We start from the raw sequence: 19,147 nt of genomic DNA, 5'->3' as shown, positions 1-19,147 counted from the left end.
GAAAGGAACACTCCCAAACTCATTCTATGAGGCCACCATCACCCTGATACTAAAACCAGACAAAGATACTACAAAAAAAGAAAATCACAGACCATTATCACTGATGAATATAGATGCAAAAATCCTCAACAAAATACTAGCAAACAGAATCCGACAATACATTAAAAGGATCATACACCATGATCAAGTGGGATTTATCCCAGGGATGCAAGGATTCTTCAATATACGCATATCAATCAATGTGATACACCATATTAACAAACTGAAGGAGAAAAACTATGTGGTCACCTCAACAGATGCAGAAAAAGCTTTTGACAAAATTCAACACCGATTCATGATAAAAACTCTCCAGAAAGTAGGCAAAGAGGGAACCTACCTCAACATAATAAAGGCCATATGTGACAAACCCACAGCAAACATCATTCTCAATGGTGCAAAACTGAAAGCATTTCCTCTAAGATCAGGAACAAGACAAGGGTGTCCACTCTCACCACTATTATTCAACATAGTTTTGGAAATCCTAGCCTCGGCAACCAGAGAAGAAAAAGAAATAAAAGGAATACAAATCGGAAAAGAAGAAGTAAAACTGTCACTGTCTGCAAATGACATGATACTATACATACAGAATCCTAAAGATGTCACCAGAAAATTACTAGAGCTGGTCAATGAATTTGGTAAAGTTGCAGGATACAAAATTAATGCACATAAATCTCTTGCATTCCTATACACTAACAACAAAAGATCAGAAAGAGAAATTAAGGAAACAATCCCATTCACCATTGCAACAAAAAGAATAAAATACCTAGGAATAAACGTACCTAAGGAGGTAAAAGACCTTTAGTCAGAAAACTATAAGACAGTGATGAAAGAAATCAAAGATGACAGAAACAGATGGAGAGATATACCATGTTCTTGGATTGGAAGAATCAATATTGTGAAAATGACTATACTACTACCCAAGGCAATCTACAGATTCAGTGCAATCCCTATCAAATTACCAATGGCATTTTTTACAGAACTAGAACAAAAAAAATCTTAAAGTTTGTACGGAGACACAAAAGACCCCGAATAGCCAAAGCAATCTTGAGGGAAAAAAATGGAGCTGGAGGAATCAGGCTCTCTGACTTCAGACTATACTACAAAGCTATGGTAATCAAGACAATACAGTACTGGCACAAAAACAGAAATATAGAGATCAATGGAACAGGATAGAAAGCCCAGAGATAAACACACACACCTATGGTCAACTAATCCATGACAAAGGAGGCAAGGATATACAATAGAGAAAACACAGCCTCTTCAATAACAAGCTTTTGCACAGCAAAGGAAACTATAAACAAGACGAAAAGACAACCCTCAGAATGGGAGAAAATATTTGCAAACAATCAACGGACAAAGGATTAATCTCCAAAATATATAAACAGCTCATGCAGCTCAATATTAAAAAAACAAACAACCCAATCAAAAAATGAAGACCTAATAGAAGACCTAAATAGACATTTCTCCAAAGGAGACATACAGATGACCAAGAGGCACATGAAAAGCTACTCAACATCACTAATTATTAGAGAAACGCAAATCAAGACTACAGTGAAGTATCACCTCACACCAGTTAGAATGGGCATCATCAGAAAATGTACAAACAACAAATGCTGGAGAGGGTGTGGAGTAAAGGGAACTCTCTTGCACTGTTGGTGGGAATGCAAACTGATCCACCTACTATGGAGAACAGTATGGAGGTTCCTTAAAGAACTAAAAATAGGGGGCTTCCCTGGTGGCGCAGTGGTTGAGAGTCCGCCTGCTGATGCAGGGGACACGGGTTCGTGCCCCAGTCCGGGAAGATCCCACACGCCACGGAGCGGCTAGGCCCGTGAGCCATGGCCGCTAAGCCTGTGCATCCGGAGCCTGCGCTCCACAATGGGAGAGGCCACAACTGTGAGAGGCGCGCGTACCACAAAACAAACAAACAAAACTAAAAATAGAATTACCATATGACCCAGCAATCCTACTACTGGCCATACACCCAGAGAAAACCATAATTCAAAAAGACACATGCGGGCTTCCCTGGTGGCGCAGTGGTTGAGAGTCCGCCTGCCGATGCAGGGGACACGGGTTCGTGCCCCGGTCTGGGAAGATCCCACATGCCGTGGAGTGGCTGGTCCCGTGAGGCATGGCCGCTGAGCCTGCGCGTCTGGAGCCTGTGCTCCGCAACGGGAGAGGCCGCAACAGCGAGAGGCCCGTGTACCGCAAAAAAAAAAAAAAAAAGACACATGCACCCCAATATTCACTGCAGCACTATTTACAATAGCCAGGTCATGGAAGCAACCTAAATGCCCATCGACAGACAAATGGATAAAGAAGATGTGGTACTTATATACAATGGAATATTAGCCATAAAAAGGAACGAAACTGGGTCATTCGCAGAGATGTGGATGGACCTAGAGACTGTCATACAGAGTGAAGTAAGTCAGAAAGAGAAAAACAAATATCGTATATCAACGCATATATGTGGAATCTAGAAAAATGGTACAGATGAACCAATTTGCACGGCATAAATAGAGACAGAGATGTAGAGAACAAATGTATGGACACCAAGGGGAAAAGTGGTGGTGGTGGTGGTGGTGGTGGGATGAATTGGGAGATTGGGATTGACATGTATACACTAATATGTATAAAATAGATAACTAATAAGAACCTGCTGTATAAAAAAATAAAATTGGAAGAGAAGCCACCACATTGAGAAGCCCGCGCACTGCAATAAGAGTAGCCCCTGCTCTCCACAACTAGAGAAAGCCCGCGTGCAGCAACAAAGAACCAACACAGCCAAAAATAAATAAATAAAATAAATTTTAAAAATTAAAAAAAAACCGATTTGGGACTTGATGACACCAAGAGGGGTTGGAGAGGACACAGGTCCACCAGGGAATCTCCCCAGGGCAGCCCCTGGGCTGACCTCCCTGCCTGCTCCTCTGTCCCAGGCAAGTCTTTTAAAAAGACAAGTTCAAAGGACTGACAAAGAGTTTGTGCCTCTTTAAGGGCCTATATTTAAATTGCTGTCCCAAGCCATCAGGCTTATATTTTTAAAAAGTGATCAGGGAGTTCAGAAGAGCACTGACACAAAATCACCAAGACTTTACTTACGTGTATGTTTGTCTCAAATTCGGAGGTGACATGTGAATAGACCGCGAGGGCGGGGAGGGACACCAGGATGGCCCCGATGAAATGGCGCGGGAGCCAGCCGGCTATCCACTCCAGCAGGCGCTTGGTACAAGCCATCACATCCTCCAGGAAGAACACCATCCTGGGAGCGGGGGGAGAAAGGAGAAACGGGGTATCTATGGGTGGGGGACCCACAGCCAGGGCCACTCCCAACCCTGGCCTATGCTGTGGCCGCTGGTGTGGGCGGCGGGCAGAACCCCCACCTCCCTTATTTTTGATCAATGGCAAGTAAACTGGACTCACTCAGCTCACCATACCGTATTTTAAGGTTACTTGCCGCATTCGGATAAGATGTGCTTGGAAAAGACAAGCATAGGCCTCTGTGAAGCTAAACGGAGCATGTAAGAACCAGGCAGGCAAATACTAACAGGTCCTAAAAAAGGTCACCTGTCACCTGTTACTGCCTGCTTCTAGGGAGGTCTCAGGTGGGTGGTTCAGGAGGTGTTCGGAATTTTGTGGGGCTTTTTGGTGCCTCAATGGTTGCAGGTGCTACTGGCACCAACAGGCAGGAGCTGGGGATGGGTGATGTCCCGTGATGTATAGTGAGGCTCTGCCCTGAGCCCCACATGACTGCTACACACCCCCTGGACAGAGAAAACCTGCCGACGATGACTTCAGCCTAGAGCCTAATTGCGTTTCGTTTACAAACAGAAAGTGGTTTCTGTATGGCAGTAACATACACCGAATTTTCCAGGAGTGCAGCTATTGGGTAAACCAAACAAGATTACCTGTAGTTTTATTTGGGACACCACCAAGAGTCATCAGCATCTCAGAAACCACATCACAGGCTCCTGGGGCTCATACCACCAAACCCGCACACCCATAACAGTCCGCATTGGGAGCTGTCATATTATCAGTGCACAAGGGGAAACAGCTGACGACTATGGCGTGGCTGCCCAGGTGGCGATGCCCTGGCATATTCAAGGTGAAGCGCTACACGTATATTATTTTAAATGGCTTTCTTGCCATTTCTCCTTCATATTGGAGTGATGGCATTTCATTGATTGTTTCTGAAATTGTGTATAGGTGGGCTATACTTGAGGGTAGGGATGTGGCATCATAAAACGTTTTTCATGGAGAATGGGGAGCTGAGTGCGTGGGGCCGAGAACTGCTGCTCTGCAGGAAGAATCCCTGGGTCACCAGCAGCGGGAGGTGGAGGAGAGGGCACTGGGGGTCCGCCTCAGGAGGGAGACCCACGCACACAGTCCCCTCTAAAGACACCTCGGTGAGGGTGCAGGCCCACTTCCCTTGCCTTCAAAGGCACAAAGCCTGTCAAGGGCCTCTCGCCTCCACCCAGGCGTCCACACCTTCAGTTACCAGTGTAGGTCCTTATCGACCTAGGGTCCCGTATCCACCCTCAGCGGGGCCAGAGGAAATCCCCAGGCCCCACCCTCTCCTGGGCACCGACATCACACCAGAGGCTCGGGCAGGAGCAAACTGGCCCTACAGAGACGTGGGTGCGCCGGGCACAGCCAGGCCTGGTGTCCTCATGGCCCACAGTCCTCTGCAGTCCTTAACCTGGCTTAGCCCAGATTTTTTCAAATTGGGTCCGAAGAACAGGGAACAATCATGGAAAGGGTTCTTTAGAAAAGGTATGGAGAAAACGCTTGCCTCAGAGGGATCAAGAGCCTTAACCAGTTGTGGGCCCCGCATCGGACAGAAACTCAGGGCAGGGAGGGGAGTGATTGGAAGTGGGTACTGGCTTTTCTTTGGGGTGACAGAAAAGTTCTAAAATCATATGGTGGTGACGTTTGCACAATTCTGTAAGTTTATTTAAAAATCTGTGAACTGTACACTTATGAGTGAACTTATTGTTTGTGAGTTATATCACAATAAAGCTTGTTTTAAGAAGAAAAAAAGACTAGGGGCCAGAGGATGCCTTGTTTTGTTCCCTTCGGGTGTCCCCAGGCCCAGGGCAGGCCCACAGAGGGCACAGTTCATTTGGAAGTGGGTCCCAGGCAGCTTGTGGAGACATGGAAGGAGGCAGGCCGGCCCAGGGGAGGGCTGTGCTGGGGAGGAGTCACCTGCTGTAGGCAATGCAGCTCCACGCTGGTGGCGAATCTGGGGAGATGGCGAGGATGCGCCTTAGAGTTCTCTCCACTGGGAGGAGGGGGAGGGAAGGGAAGAGTCCCTGGTAGCCAGAGAAAGCCCTTGGCAAAGGGCTGAACGGGCCTCAGTGGGGAGTTGGGGGGAAGGGGGGAGCATGGAAGGGAGGGGGCAGGTGTCCAGCTCATCCATTTCAAAGGGAGGGATCTTGCATTTGGGAGTCTCAGGGCCAGACCCGAAGCTGTGGTTTCCTGTCCTGGGATGTTGGGGAGGAGTAGAAACTCAAGGTCAGGGCCCTTTACCCCATTTCTCTCCGATCCCCAGTGTGGGGCTGTCCTGCTGGGAGAACAGGGCTGGAGGAAGGGGGTGGGCCTGGTGCAAGGACCCAGCATGAGTGGAGGCCCTGTTTGTATCAGTAGAAACATTGTGAGCTTCCTGAGTGGGGTGGGGCCTGAAACTGAAGGCAGGCTGGGCTAGTCCTGAGGGCCCAGCCTCCCAGAGGGACTCTGCTGTCTCTTCGGACACTCTGTCCATTTTTAAATAGGTTGACTGTCTTTTTATTATTGAGCTAACATTCTAGATATTAGACCCTTGTCACGGAAATGATTTGCAAATACTCTCTTCCATCCTGTAGGTTCTCTTTCACTTTGGGGTGAAAAGTGATGATGGTGTTCTTTGAAACATGAAAGTTTTAAATTTTGATGAAGTCCATCTTAACTATTTTTTCTTTGGTTGCTTGTGCTTTTCATGTCGTATCTAAGAAAGCGTTGCCTGATCCGAGCTCATGAAGACTTGGGCCTGTGCTTTCCTCTAGGGGTTTATGGTTTCACCCTTACATTCAGGAGAGGCACCTGCTGATGTGCTGGCAGTCCCCTACCAGCTGTACCCTGTCCACCTACCTCTTTTCTTTCTCTGCCCTGCTTTCTTATTCCCTGTCTTCCCACTTTCTCTCTTTAAGTATCTGATTTGGGAGACCAGCAGACTAGTTGGTGGCATTAGGGCTGCAGAGGACAATGACCCACTGGTAAGGTGAGTGCCCACCTGTGCTGAGGGCCCGTGTTGGTGAGGGAGGAGCCAGTGAAGCAGGCTGGGGGAGGGAAGAAAAGAGGACCGTCCCCGAAATGGGTTATGGAGACAGCTGGCTGTTCCACCAGCAGAGGGAGCTAAAGGCTAACAGCTGGGCAGCGCTGCAGGTGGGCCTTTACCTGACAGAGACCACGAGGGACAGGACCTCCAGAAGCAGGGCTGCTCCGAAGACCACCAGGGCAGCCGGTGGGGGTGGCGTGGAGGCGGCCCCATACTTCAGGAAGCAGGTGATGGAGAGAATCAGAAACACTGTTGTCGACAGAAACACATCCAGGAGGGAGCTGAAGGTGGCACTGGCAAAAGTCTTCACGGGAGAATTCTTTATAACCTGTTTGGGAGGGAGTGTGAGCAGATGCTGCTGGATGTATCCTCCTGGAGAAGTATAATCCAGGCGGAAAAAACAGCAGATGCTTGCTGAGCACTTGCCTCCTGCGGACCAGGTACAGGGTGAGTAGTGCTTCAGGCAGGCCGTCTCCGACCCCACCTAACAGTGAAGAAACTGAGGCACAGAGAAGTGAAGAAACTTGTCCAAGGTCACACAGCAACTGATTACAAACCAATTAAGTTCTCACAGACATGTGACGCCCTGAGCCTGAAAGGCGAGCTACTGACAGGCAAAGTCAGTGACTCTGCGTCTGTAGAGACAGTAACAGGAAAGCCACATGCTAGAAGCTTCCACTGAACGCTGGGTCCCAGGCTCAGGGTGTGTGAAAGCTGGCTTCATACAGAATTAGGAGGTCAATAGCAACAGTGACAGCAAGAGCCTGCTCTGGGCCTGGACGCTGTGCAGGGCTCGAGGGCAGGCATGAAACAGCCCCCTTGGGGGCTCATGGCCTAATGGTGGGACAGACAGGAGTCTGAGATGGGTGGTGTCGTCAGTGTAACAAAGCGACATGCACATCATGTCAGGAAATCACGGGAAGGAGGGAAAAAATGATGACAACGCCAAAGAGTCTGAGAGAGACTGGTTCCAGGCACCATGTGGACCCTTTGGGGGCACGACCTCAATTGATGCTCACACAGCCCTCAAGGAGGAAATGCTCCCAATCTCAGGGCACAGTCTGGGAGGCTGAAGTGAGGTGGCCACTCGAGGTCACACAGCCAAGGAGGAGCCCGGCCAGGGGCTGTGGCATCTTGATCATGTCACCTACTGTCCTTGTGCCTCCATTTCCTTAACTGGAAAGAGGGATAAAATGGGACCCTGCACCTTATGGGTGCTGGGGATGCTTAGATGGGAAATCACAAAGTGCGGCGGGGGCCTAATGTGGGGGCGGCTTGGAGCTTCCCACCGTTCCTGCATCGCTCTCGTCCTCGCCAGCTGGCCCTGTGGTTCAGGGATAGCGTCCCACCTGCGCCCCAGGCCTCCGGGCTCACTTACTCCCGTTACCTACAACTCAGCCACATGACCTTTATACAACACAGTCTGATGGTGCCAACTCCTGTTCTGGATCCTTCAATGGCTCCCCGGGCCTTTAGCATAACGTCCACAGTGTGGGAAGCTGTCACCGGGCCCCTGCCCACCTGCCACTTCCACCCCATCTGCCAGACAGAAGTGCCCACAGCTCCCTGGATGCACCCAGGCTCTGTCTTATCTCCAAGGTTAGGTTTGCAGGTGCTGGCCCCTCTCTGGAACGTTCCTTAATTCAGTTAATTGCTAGTCCTCCCACTAACACGGGCTCTTTCTGGGCCCTCGACCTGGGGTCGGTGTGCTCTGCGGCCATTATGGGGCCCCTGGGTCTGGATTCTCATTTCTGCCAGGTTACTGCTTCCCTGTGAGTGTCTGTCGACGCTACACCCCAGCCCCAGGAGCAGGACCTGGCAGTGCAGACGCTCAATGAGCATTTGGTGACCTGTGCCCTCTGCTGGGGAGTCTCTGTACTCAGCACCGGGAGTGGGTGGGAGCTCCTGACCCTGAATCAGGTGGGTGCCCAATCCTAGTGATGGGATCTCAGCCACTCGGCCTTTCCTGGCCTCAGCTTTCTTTTGGTAAAATGGGGATAATCATAAGCTTCCTTGAAGGGTTGTTGTGAGGATTAAGGTTGCTGTTTTGCCTTAAAGGCACCAACCAACCAACTCCCAAGTCCACGAGAGGAGCCTCGCCTGGGGTATTAACGGGTATTCACCACCTAGAAGGCTGACGAAACTCAACCCCACAGGCATGAACTGCCCTGTCTGGTTCACCAGGACTCTCGGAGTTGGTCAGGGCCTGGATGTAACAGACACTGAGGGATGATCTGCTGGATGAATGAATGGAGTCGAATGAGAAATCCTCTGGCTCTGGGGTTGGGAGGGTATGCATTTTTGACCTTGGAACACTAAGCCGGGTTAGATTTGGGAAAAATGCAAGCTGGCTTCTTGGAACTCAAACCAGGCTCTAGGTTCTCGTATTTATTCATCGTTTCCACCAAGCCCTACTGAGCACTTGTGGGTGTGGGGACTGGATGCCACGTAGAGTGGAGATGAGAGACAGGGTCCTGCCTCCCAGAGTGGAGAGTCCAGGAGGAGGCATACGATTCAACAGTCCCACAAGAAGAGATTACAAAGTGGGATGCAGCTGCGGAGAAACAGTATAACAGGGGAAAAAATCCAGTCTGGGGTCAGGGAAAGTTCCTTAGAGGAAGTGATGTTTGGGCTGAGAGTTACAGGACAACAGGAGTTAAGGCAGGGGAGGGCCAGCAGAGGAGGGCTCAGCATCAAAGCAGGTGGGAGAGCCGAGCAAGGTGAAAGCCCTCTCAGCTCTTGTCCCATTTCAGCAGGAAGAAAGCCGACAGGGAACAGGGGGAGAAATCCTGCTTGAGAACAGAGAATAGGTGGGGCTGGAGCTCCCCCCTCACCCCTCTCACCCCGTACTAGGCCTCCAGGGGCTGCAGCACAGCCAAGGGCGCCTGGGGATGCACCAGGTGCAGAGCAGAGGGACTGGGAGATGACAAGCCTGGGTTGCTGTAGAGAGATATGGGGTTTTCTCCCTTGTGGAGATAAATTCACATACAGGTGAAATTTAGGGCTTACGGACTGTGGGAAATCAATATGAGCTGTCAATTTCCTGTCACTCAGGAAAACAAAAATGGCCTCCAAAGCACAAGACTAATCGTGAACTGTGCAGTGAAAACGATGCATGTCTTTGGTAAAATTATAAGGAGCCACGCACCTCTTCTTGATAGCTGGTCCTGTAGGCTTGTTCTAGCTCCTGATCCAGGAAGTTCAAGCTGAACTGATTAATGGGTGGCTTAAAAAAATAATCTTTCATCAGGCTAGAAGAGACGATAAATGCAATCAATCAACGTGCAACACAATCATTACATTTATTTTATCAGAAGATCACAGTTACCTACTGAAATGCCATTTGTGAAGCATGTCACAAAAGCTGTACCTAAAAGTCACCATACAATAGACATTGCTCAACTGCCCCTTTTAGAACATGTCTCTGGAAAGTCCTTCATGCTTCTAAACATAATCCCATTTTAGGTTTCACCTCCACAAAAGAATGCCCATTCAACATTAATATAACACACATCATCAGAACCGTGCTTTTGAAAACATCTTCCTAACGTCCAGAATTAGAATAGAAGGAGGCAGCAGCATTTTTGTTCTATAAAATGCTCCCTTCCAAAGGACCAGCAGATCCCTGTACTGAGCATACTTATGTTGATTTGGAGTCTTCCTTGCAAAGATAATTCAGAACCGGCTGTCCTGTCACTCAGAGTACTGACAGTAATTACCACTGTCACCGCTAACAGGTTGTTATCACAAAATTGTGTTTATAGTTAGTGTAATTTTGGTGCTATTGTCACATATGCAGATTGCATGTGAAACGTGAAAAATGATAATGCTCAATGATTTTAATAGCAGAGAAATCAAGCCTGCTTTACGTGACTCTTTCATTCTTTTACGGACTGCTAGCAAATAGTCATATCCTTTTTATCCTGCAGAAAATTACTATAAATTTAAGGGAATGTTAGCATAATTTCAGAAGGCAAATGCAGCTGTGGGATGTCTCTCTCCTTCACATAATAACTACTAGAATTAAATCCGATGAAATATGTAAAGAGCCTATCATGTGCCTGACACACAGTAGGGTTCACTGTAGTTCCTCCTTTCCCTGAAGCAGAGTGGGCTCTCTTTTTGTGCTAAGTGTGCAATGCCTTACTGGGCTCTCAGACTTAGAAAAGAGAAAATTCTATCCCCTAATGTTGACCCCCTATCCTCCCCTCCACTTGGCAAGTATGGACAGAGGGAAAAACAACAAAGCAGCCATAAGAAAGAAATGTAATGGCTTCATTTTTGCAGTCAAGTGGCAGGATCCACACTATAAAATATACTGCTCATTTGAGATTAATATTGGGAGGTTCCACTTCTGGGAGTGGAAATTAGCTCCTGTTAGCTCAATCGTCTCTCAGGTAACAACTATAAACCCTGAACAAAATATAAAAACAACTCCTGGAAGGCACTGGCAATTGACCAAAGCAGTAAGAAAATAGAGGAAAGCCACACTTGGAACAGGCTGAATTTCATGTGGGGGTTTTTTTGTTTTGTTTTGTTTTTTTTCTTTTTTGCCTAAAGAGAGTCATTAGTCAGCACCACGTGTGAGATGGCTAAAACTCAGAAAAACTACAGTTTTACTGACCTGGAAAACCAGAAAATAGAGTTTAGCATGCCCACCAATGGAAAATGAGGTTGGACTTTCCAGAGAGAGAGGACCAGGGAAGGGGGAGCCCCAAATTCTGCTTATAGGCTCTGCTCGAGTCTCTGACTGACCCTTGAAATACACATGTGCATGGCAGACTACAAGCCTAATTAAGGCTGAAGGAATAGTGGCTGCCCACCTCAGGGGAGACAGAGTTTGGTCTTTGAGTTCAGATGAGTTAACTGTCTACTAAAACAAACAAAAAGTTGATATTCTTCAAAGGAATGTAAGAGAATCCAGATTTTCTAACCATTGTACATAATGTGCACAATGCAATCCAAAATTACTAGACAAACAAGGAAACAGGAAACCATGATCCATCCTCAACAAAAAAGCAATCAATAGGGCTTCCCTGGTGCCGCAGTTGTTGAGAGTCCGCCTGCCAATCCAGGGGACACGGGTTCATGCCCCGGTCCAGGAAGATCCCACATGCCGCGGAGCGGCTAGACCCGTGAACCATGGCTGCTGAACCTGCGCGTCCGGAGCCTGTGCTCCGCAACAGGAGAGGCCACAGCAGTGAGAGGCCCGCGTACCACATTAAAAAAAAAAAAAAAAAAAAAAGCAATCAATAGAGACCAACCTGAGATTACCAAGAGGTTGGAATTGGAGGTTGGCGTTTATAATGTATATGGATGTAATGCATGTGAAAACTGTAACATAAGGAATGAGAAGAGAGTAATGTACCTATACAATTGTAAGATTTCTACATTTAAAGTGAAATGATAAAGGGACTTCCCTGGTGGCACAGTGGTTAAGAGTCTGCCTGCCAATTCAGGGGACACGGGTTCGAGCCCTGCTCCGGGAAGATCCCACATGCCGCGTAGCAACTAAGCCCCTGAACCACAACTACTGAGCCTGCACTCCAGAGCCCACGAGCCACAACTACTGAGCCCTTGCGCCACAACTACTGAAGCCCACATGCCTAGAACCCATGCTCCACAACAAGAGAAGCCACGTCAATGAGAAGCCCGTGCACCACAACGAAGAGTAGCCCCCGCTTTCCACAACTAGAGAAAGCCTGCATACAGCAACGAAGACCCAACACAGCCAAAAATAAACAAATAAATAAATTTATAAAAAGAAAAAAAGTGAAATGATGCAATATTAACTATAAGAAGACTATAAAAATATAAGACTGCCTAGAGCAACCATTAAAAGAAAAATAATGCAAAGCGGTATGGCTAAAAAGCAAATAAATATATTTAAATATAATAAAAAAGGCAGAGATTGTCAGAATGCTTTAAAGAGCAAGACCCAAAAGAGATGTATTTCAAATATAAAGACCCAGGTTAGAATTTTTTTTAATGGAAAATGATGTAGCATGCAAACAGTAAGAATAAGAAGGCTAGAGTGACTATGTTAATATCAGATAAAGCAGTCTTCAAGACAGAGTATTACTGGGCACAAAGAGGGACACTTCAAAATGATAAAAGGATTATTTACCAGGAATATATAACACTCATAAATGTGTATGTACCTAAAAAAGAGCTTCAAAATACCTGAAACAAAAATTGTCAGGACTACAGAGAGACACAGACAATTCCACAACTACAGCTGGAGATTTAAACATCCCTATCTCAATAAGTGATAGAACAAGAGACAAAAAAGTCAGTAAAGAGACAGATGATCTGAACATTACTGCCAACCACGTGGACCTAATTGAGGTTTATGGATCACAACATCCTGAGAATGCAAAATATGCATTCTTTTCAAACGCACATGGTATGTTTACCAAAACAGACCACATGTGAGACCACAGAACAAGTTTCAATAAATGTAAAAGGAATGAAGTCACATAGTGTACGCCTTTGACTACAATGACATTAAATCAAACATTAATAACTAACATATGTAAATACCGTTTTTCACTAAAAGGAGCCAGGGCTCTTTGGAGAAACGGCTGATTCCTGAACTGGGGCAGGGAAGATATAAAATGAGCCTGTTGTGCTGGAAAGTAAGAAATCACTCAAAACAAATGAAGGAGCTGTGTCTAAAGGACACAGGAGCCAGCCTGAAGAGGGGCTCCCAAAGGCCAGATTCGGGACAACTAGAGCATCAAACTCTAATTAGGACAGTAATAAATGATGTCCTGTTAAGTAAAACAGGACTCCATGAGGGTTTATATGGATTTATAAATCTATAGATGGATAGATTAAGTAATAAGTGGGGAAGAGCTCTTCTTTACTGCAGAATGCCAAGCCCCAAATGATAAATGCACAGTCAGCGCTGAGGCAGGAAAACTGCCATTTTGACCAACATAGTAAAGACTGTTTCAAACAAGAACCATCAATGGAGATTAAGTCTAGGGAAGTGTGGTGAGGAATGGGATCTTTACATGATCTGAAAGCATCTTCCAACAGATGGCCGACTAGTCACAGGGAGAAAATGAGTACAGACTGGAGAAGTCGGCAACACTCGCCCAGCTGATCAACATCACTACCCCTGATGAAGGTCAAAGGGGGGCACCATGGGCCTCTGGATCTGGTGCCTGAGAAGACACGTCACCTCCGTGGGATCTGGACACACAAGCAGCCTGGACAGAATCATGAGGAGATGTCACACAAATCCAACTTCAGGAATATTTTTTAAAAGAGCCAGGCCTGCATGTTTCAAAAATGTCAATGTCATGGAAGATCAAGAATGGCTGAGGAACTGCCCCAGATTTAAAGACTGAAGAGGCCTGACAACTGCATGGTGCAGCATGTGATTCTCTACCGTGCTATGGGGGACACGTGGGACCACCCAACAAAACCAGAATAGGAACTGCAGACTGGGTAAAACACCTCATCAGTGTAAAATTTCCTGAATTAGGTAGCTATGATCACGTGCAAGAACACCCCTGTTTTCAGGAAATACAGTTTTAAGGGGTAGAGAGCATGATGTATCTAACTTACTGTCAAATGGTTCAGAAAAAAATAAATACATTTCACAGGGAGAGAGAGGAGAACAAAACAAGCAGAGTAAAATGTTAAAAGTTGGTAAATCGGGCAAAGGGTGTAAAGGGAATCTTTTGTATTATTCATGCCGCTTTTCTGTAAGTTTCAAATTATTTCAAAATACACTGACAATGGAAGGCAAATGTGTGGGGGCTGAGGTGACTCAGAAAACGGGGAGCTTCACCTGCAAATCTTCGCTTTGAGGCAGGTGGCTGCATCTTACCTGTCTTCCTTGATAACATCAACAAAATGGGCATCCGTTTTCTCCCGGATGTTCTTGAACCTCAGCGGAAGGAGGGCTGACTGGTCCAAGCTCACACCTGCCCACCTTCCCTTCTCTTGTAAGATCTCACACAGGGAGGTCTGACTGTTGGTGAGCTTCTCCTCCGGGGGAGGACTCAGCAGTCCGTTTTGCGTTTTGGAACTGGGTCCTCCAGAAGCCTGTGTCAGGATAAGCGGGTGGGGGCAGACACAGAGGCTGAAGTGTGGGATGCAGCAGCACTATCCCCCATAACGCGGCCATACCGGAGCCCCCTGAACTGCGCCCTGCACCTTTGGATCTCTGCTCTAACCCGAGCGCTCTGCCTCTCCACTGGTCTGCTTCTCCCCATTTCCCCTGGCTCCTCTAAACACACCTCCAGGCACCCAGGACAGTGGTGTCATAGGAAGAGCCGGTAAGGAGGTCAGGGGGAAGGCTGAGGCAGGAGTTGGGGAGGCTCCCAGAGTTTCCTGACCACAGAACCAGCATTCCAGAAGCCAGGAGGACTCGAAGGAAGTGCAGGGGCGGATCCAGGGAAAGGAAACCCAGAGCTGTAAGGGCTGCGGCTTAAGAAGGGGGGTGACTGATTTGCATTTCTCTAATAATCAGTCACCCCAAGCAACCTAAATGTCCATTGACAGATGAATGGATAAAAAAGGTGTGGTACATATATACAATGGAATATTACTCAGCCATAAAAAGGAATGAAATTGGGTCATTTGTAGAGATGTGGATGGACCTAGAGTCTGTCATACAGAGTGAAGTAAGTCAGAAAGAGAAAAACAAATATCGTATATTAATGCATATATGTGGACTCTAGAAAAATGGTACAGATGAACCTAGTTCCAGGGCAAAAATAGAGACACAGACATAGAGAACAGACATGTGGACACAGCGGGGGAAGGGGAGGGTGGGATGCTTTGGGTTTTTAGGATTGACATATACACACTACCATGTGTAAAACAGATAGCTAGTGGGAACCTCCTGTATAGCACAGGGAGCTCAGCTTGGTGCTGTGATGACCTAGATGGGTGGGATGGGGCGATGGGAAGCAGGCTCAAGAGGGAGGGGACATATGTATACATACAGTTAATTCACCTCGTTGTCCAGCAGAAACTAACACAACATTGTAAAACAATTGTATTCCAATTAAAAAAAAAGAAGGGGTGACTGGACACAAACGACGTGGAATGACCCAGCATCGTGCAGGTCTGTGGGCCAACGACCCGAGGATGAGGATGACAGATTTGTGCCTCCCTGGAGAGTCGCCTGATTCAGAAGCTTGCTTGGAGGCTCCTGGCTCTGGTCTCCAGGCGAGACTTCTTTGCACTGCCCTTGCTGCTGGCCTAACCCAAGCCCTCCTCACGCCCCACCTCTCACCCTAAGGGTTCCCCTCTTCTCCTTCCACATCCACATCCCACCAGCCGTTGAGTCCAGCTCCCAGCCCCACAGGTCTCACTGCCCGTCAGGGTATCCCATGCAGGTCAGCATCCACTCTGCTCTTTATCGGTCTGTTCAAAACCCAGAGGACTCGAAGGTATGCAGTGGTGTCACCCAAGAGGAGTTGCCCTTGGAACTGAGAAGCTGACCAGACAGGACGTCCCCTCAGGTGGGTGCACCAGGAGAGGCACTGACAGGGACCACAGCCCAGAGCGGGTTACCTTGGTGCTCTTCTTGGGCTCCTCCTGACAGCCATTCTGGACTGCTCCGCCTTCGGCACCAGCTTCCAATTTGGGAGCAAACGTGATTCTGCACGATGGGCAGGTCTACGAGAAAAACACAGACCGTAGGAGCTCACTCAGGCAACATGACCTCACTACGTGATTCAAACAAGTCAGCTGCTGTTGCAATTTGCTGTCACACAGAATGGCGCAACCAAATGGAAGGCTTACCAAACCACTCGGGATGAGTTAAAAATGAACTGGCTGGGGCTTCCCTGGTGGTGCAGTGATTAAGCATCTGCCTGCCAACGCAGGGGACACAGGTTCAAGCCCTGGTCCATGAAGATCCCACATGCCGTGGAGCAACTAAGCCCATACGTCACAGCTACTGAGCCTGTGAGCCACAACTACTGAGCCCACGCACCACAACTACTGAAGCCTGTGTGCCTAGAGCCCGTGCTCTGCCACAAAGAGAAGCCACGGCAATGAGAAGCCCGCGCACCGCAATGAAGAGTAGCACCCACTCGCCACACTTAGAGAAAGCCCGCGCACAGCAGCAAAGACCCAATGCAGCCAAAAAAAAAAAAAAAAGAACTGGCAGCATGACAATGGAAAATAAACCCCACAAAGACCTGTATGTGAATGTGCCCTAACAGCTTCTACTTTTTAGTAGAAACAACTCAGATGTCCATCAGCAGATGAAAGGATCAACTAAATGGGGTATATCTACGGAACGAAATATTACTCAGCTATCCAAAGGGATGAAGCACTGACACACACGACAACATGGATGAACCTTGAAAACTCGTTCAGTGAAAGAAGCCAGACACAAAAGGCCACATATGGTGGGATTCCATCTGTATAAAATATCCACAAAAGGCAAATCCACAGCGACAGAAAGGAGATTAGTGGTTGCCCCAGTGGTGAGGGACACAAGGGAATGGGGAGTGACTCTAACCGGTGTGGGGTTTCTTTTTGGGGTGATGAAAATGTTCTGACCATGGTGATGGTTGTACAACCTTTCAAACATACTAAAAACCACCGAATTATACACTCTCAAAGGGTGGATTATATCTCAATAAAGCTGTTGTTAAACAAACTAGCCGCCAACCCACACTCAAACACTAAGCGAAGCTGTTCTCATAAAGCAGGACAATCAGAGGGACGAGTTTACAGACCTAGCCTTTCTTATTCATTTGCGGGAATTAGCTGACCTAGAAAAGACAGGCAAGACTCAACACTGCCACATACAGTACAACACAGGGAATACAGACAGTAGTTTACAATAACTACAAATGGAGCATAACCTTTAAAAATTGTCCACCATTATATTGTACTTCTGTAACTTATATAATATTGTACAGCAACTGTACTTCAATACAAAAAAAAAGTACCACCAGGGATAGCAGAAAGGGCAAGCCTTTCATTTCTCACAAACCAGGGTTCAAATCCTCAATTCCTTACTGGTTTGGAGACGCCTGTTCAAATCCCTCACCTCGGTTCTCTCCTGTGTGAAATGAGAGTGAAAACACTCTTCTTGAAGACATATTGTAAGGATTTATGAAAACGCGTGTAGAAAGCCTAGCATTGCTCCTGGCCGCTCAGTGTATCCTTAATAAATGTACTCTTATTATTAACATGATCTGGTAATCTAGGAACCAACCACCACTGAGATAGCAATTGACAGCATCCAGGGGAGAAGACAGACTTATTAGGCTTCAAAAACAATTTCCTACCGTAAGAATCGTTAAGCACTGGAATACACTGTAGGAGGCTAGATATTATTTCAGAAATTTTAAATAATAAAATTTAAATAAAATAAATGTTACTTAGTGCCTTAGGACAAGGATATAACCCAGATCACATCCTAAGTTAGATTTCAGGCCTGTACTGTATTCAATAAAAGAAATAAAGATTCTAAAGAGTTGTGTTATTTGGGAATCTGATGCAATGCACCCATTAAATTCGAATGCTCATATTCATTCAAGAAGTGAAAATATACGTGCCAAAAGAGCTGGCCAAATCAGGGAGTATCATGTCCGAGCAAACAGCAGTACCTAGGTAAAATCTGCTTGTAGCTCGGAAAAAACTGGCATTATTAACAGGGGCAGGATGCTCTAATTGTCAATGGCATACAGTAAAATTATTTTAAAGCACCTCTTGGTATTGACTGAGTTAAACTTCAGAACATGTTGCCAATGGGGCCAATGATCCTTTCAAACGGAGAAAAAAATCCACTACCACACACATGAAGTGACCCCCACACCCCCAGAAAAAAGTGCGTGTGTCCACGTGACAGGCCAGCAAGATTCCCAAGGTCCTCCCTAGCAGGTGTGTGTGTGTGTGTGTAAATGGCTTTGGTGGTGGTAGCGGTGGCAGGCTTGCTTCTCTAGGGGAACACAGCCTTTTCAGGGGCCAACTGATGGCCCAGGGGTAGGATGGATACAGCCTGGAGCAGCAGGTGGGGTGTGGAGGGTTGAGACCCTCTGAGCCAAACCCTTAGGCTCCAGGGTCTGTCACCAATCTCGTAAAGACACGATGGAATAGTGAACAGATTCTCTGACCATTTCTCTTTTTCTTTTTTTTTTTTTTAAGTCTTTATTTATTTATTTATTTATTTATTTTTGGCTGTGTTGGATCTTCATTGCACAAGCTTTCTCTAGTTGCAGTGAGCAGGGGCTACTCTTCGTTGGCGGTGTGTGGGCTTCTCATTGAGGTGGCTTCTCTTGTTGCGGAGCACGGGCTCTAGGCGCACGGGCTTCAGTAGTTGTGGCACATGGGCTCAGCAGTTGTTGTTCACGGGCTCTAGAGCGCAGGCTCAGTAGTTGAAGTGCACGGCCTTAGTCGCTCCGCAGCGTGTGAGATCTTCCCGGACCAGGGCTCGAACCGGTGACCCCTGCGTTGGCAGGTGGATTCTTAACCACTGTGCCACCAAGGAAGCCCTCTCTGACCACTTTTCAAACGTTAAGTCTAGAGAACAAGTGTAAAACAGTGATTAAAGGCACTGGCTTTGAAATCAGACTGTCATGGACTGAATCCTGGTTCTACCACTTAATAGTATGGGAATCTCTCTGAGCCTCAGTTTCCTCCTTTGTTAAATGGGATTGTATCATAAGGGCAGAATGAGGAGACACATGTAAGGCCGGTCAGAGGTATTTTAGATCAGCTCTAATCCCAAGGCACTGACCTCCGAGAATGCTGAACTGAGAAGGATGATGAGGCCTCGTCCTAGCCCCGAGGGAGGGGACCCATGGG

The 19,147-nt window shown here is 47.2% G+C and overlaps 1 protein-coding gene across 1 annotated transcript in view; it reads right to left on the bottom strand.

Annotated features, from left to right (window-relative positions):
• LOC129391930 (adenylate cyclase type 9-like) overlaps nt 1–15,997 on the bottom strand; it is a gene marked incomplete at both ends in the record, with an annotated part of 21,815 nt that extends 5,818 nt beyond the window's left edge. Inside the window, 5 exons of the mRNA XM_055083433.1 lie at nt 3,142–3,301; nt 6,472–6,680; nt 9,501–9,603; nt 14,196–14,413; nt 15,893–15,997. Coding sequence (XP_054939408.1) covers nt 3,142–3,301; nt 6,472–6,680; nt 9,501–9,603; nt 14,196–14,413; nt 15,893–15,997 — 795 coding nt within the window. The remainder of the gene's footprint in view (nt 1–3,141; nt 3,302–6,471; nt 6,681–9,500; nt 9,604–14,195; nt 14,414–15,892) is intronic.
• Nucleotides 15,998–19,147: the final 3,150 nt, after the last annotated feature.

Source organism: Physeter macrocephalus, unplaced genomic scaffold (genome assembly GCF_002837175.3).
Source record: "Physeter macrocephalus isolate SW-GA unplaced genomic scaffold, ASM283717v5 random_1795, whole genome shotgun sequence".
Taxonomy (NCBI): Eukaryota; Metazoa; Chordata; class Mammalia; order Artiodactyla; family Physeteridae; genus Physeter; species Physeter macrocephalus.
The sequence above is the reverse complement of the archived record's forward strand: the minus strand, read 5'-3'. Positions and strand labels throughout refer to the sequence as shown.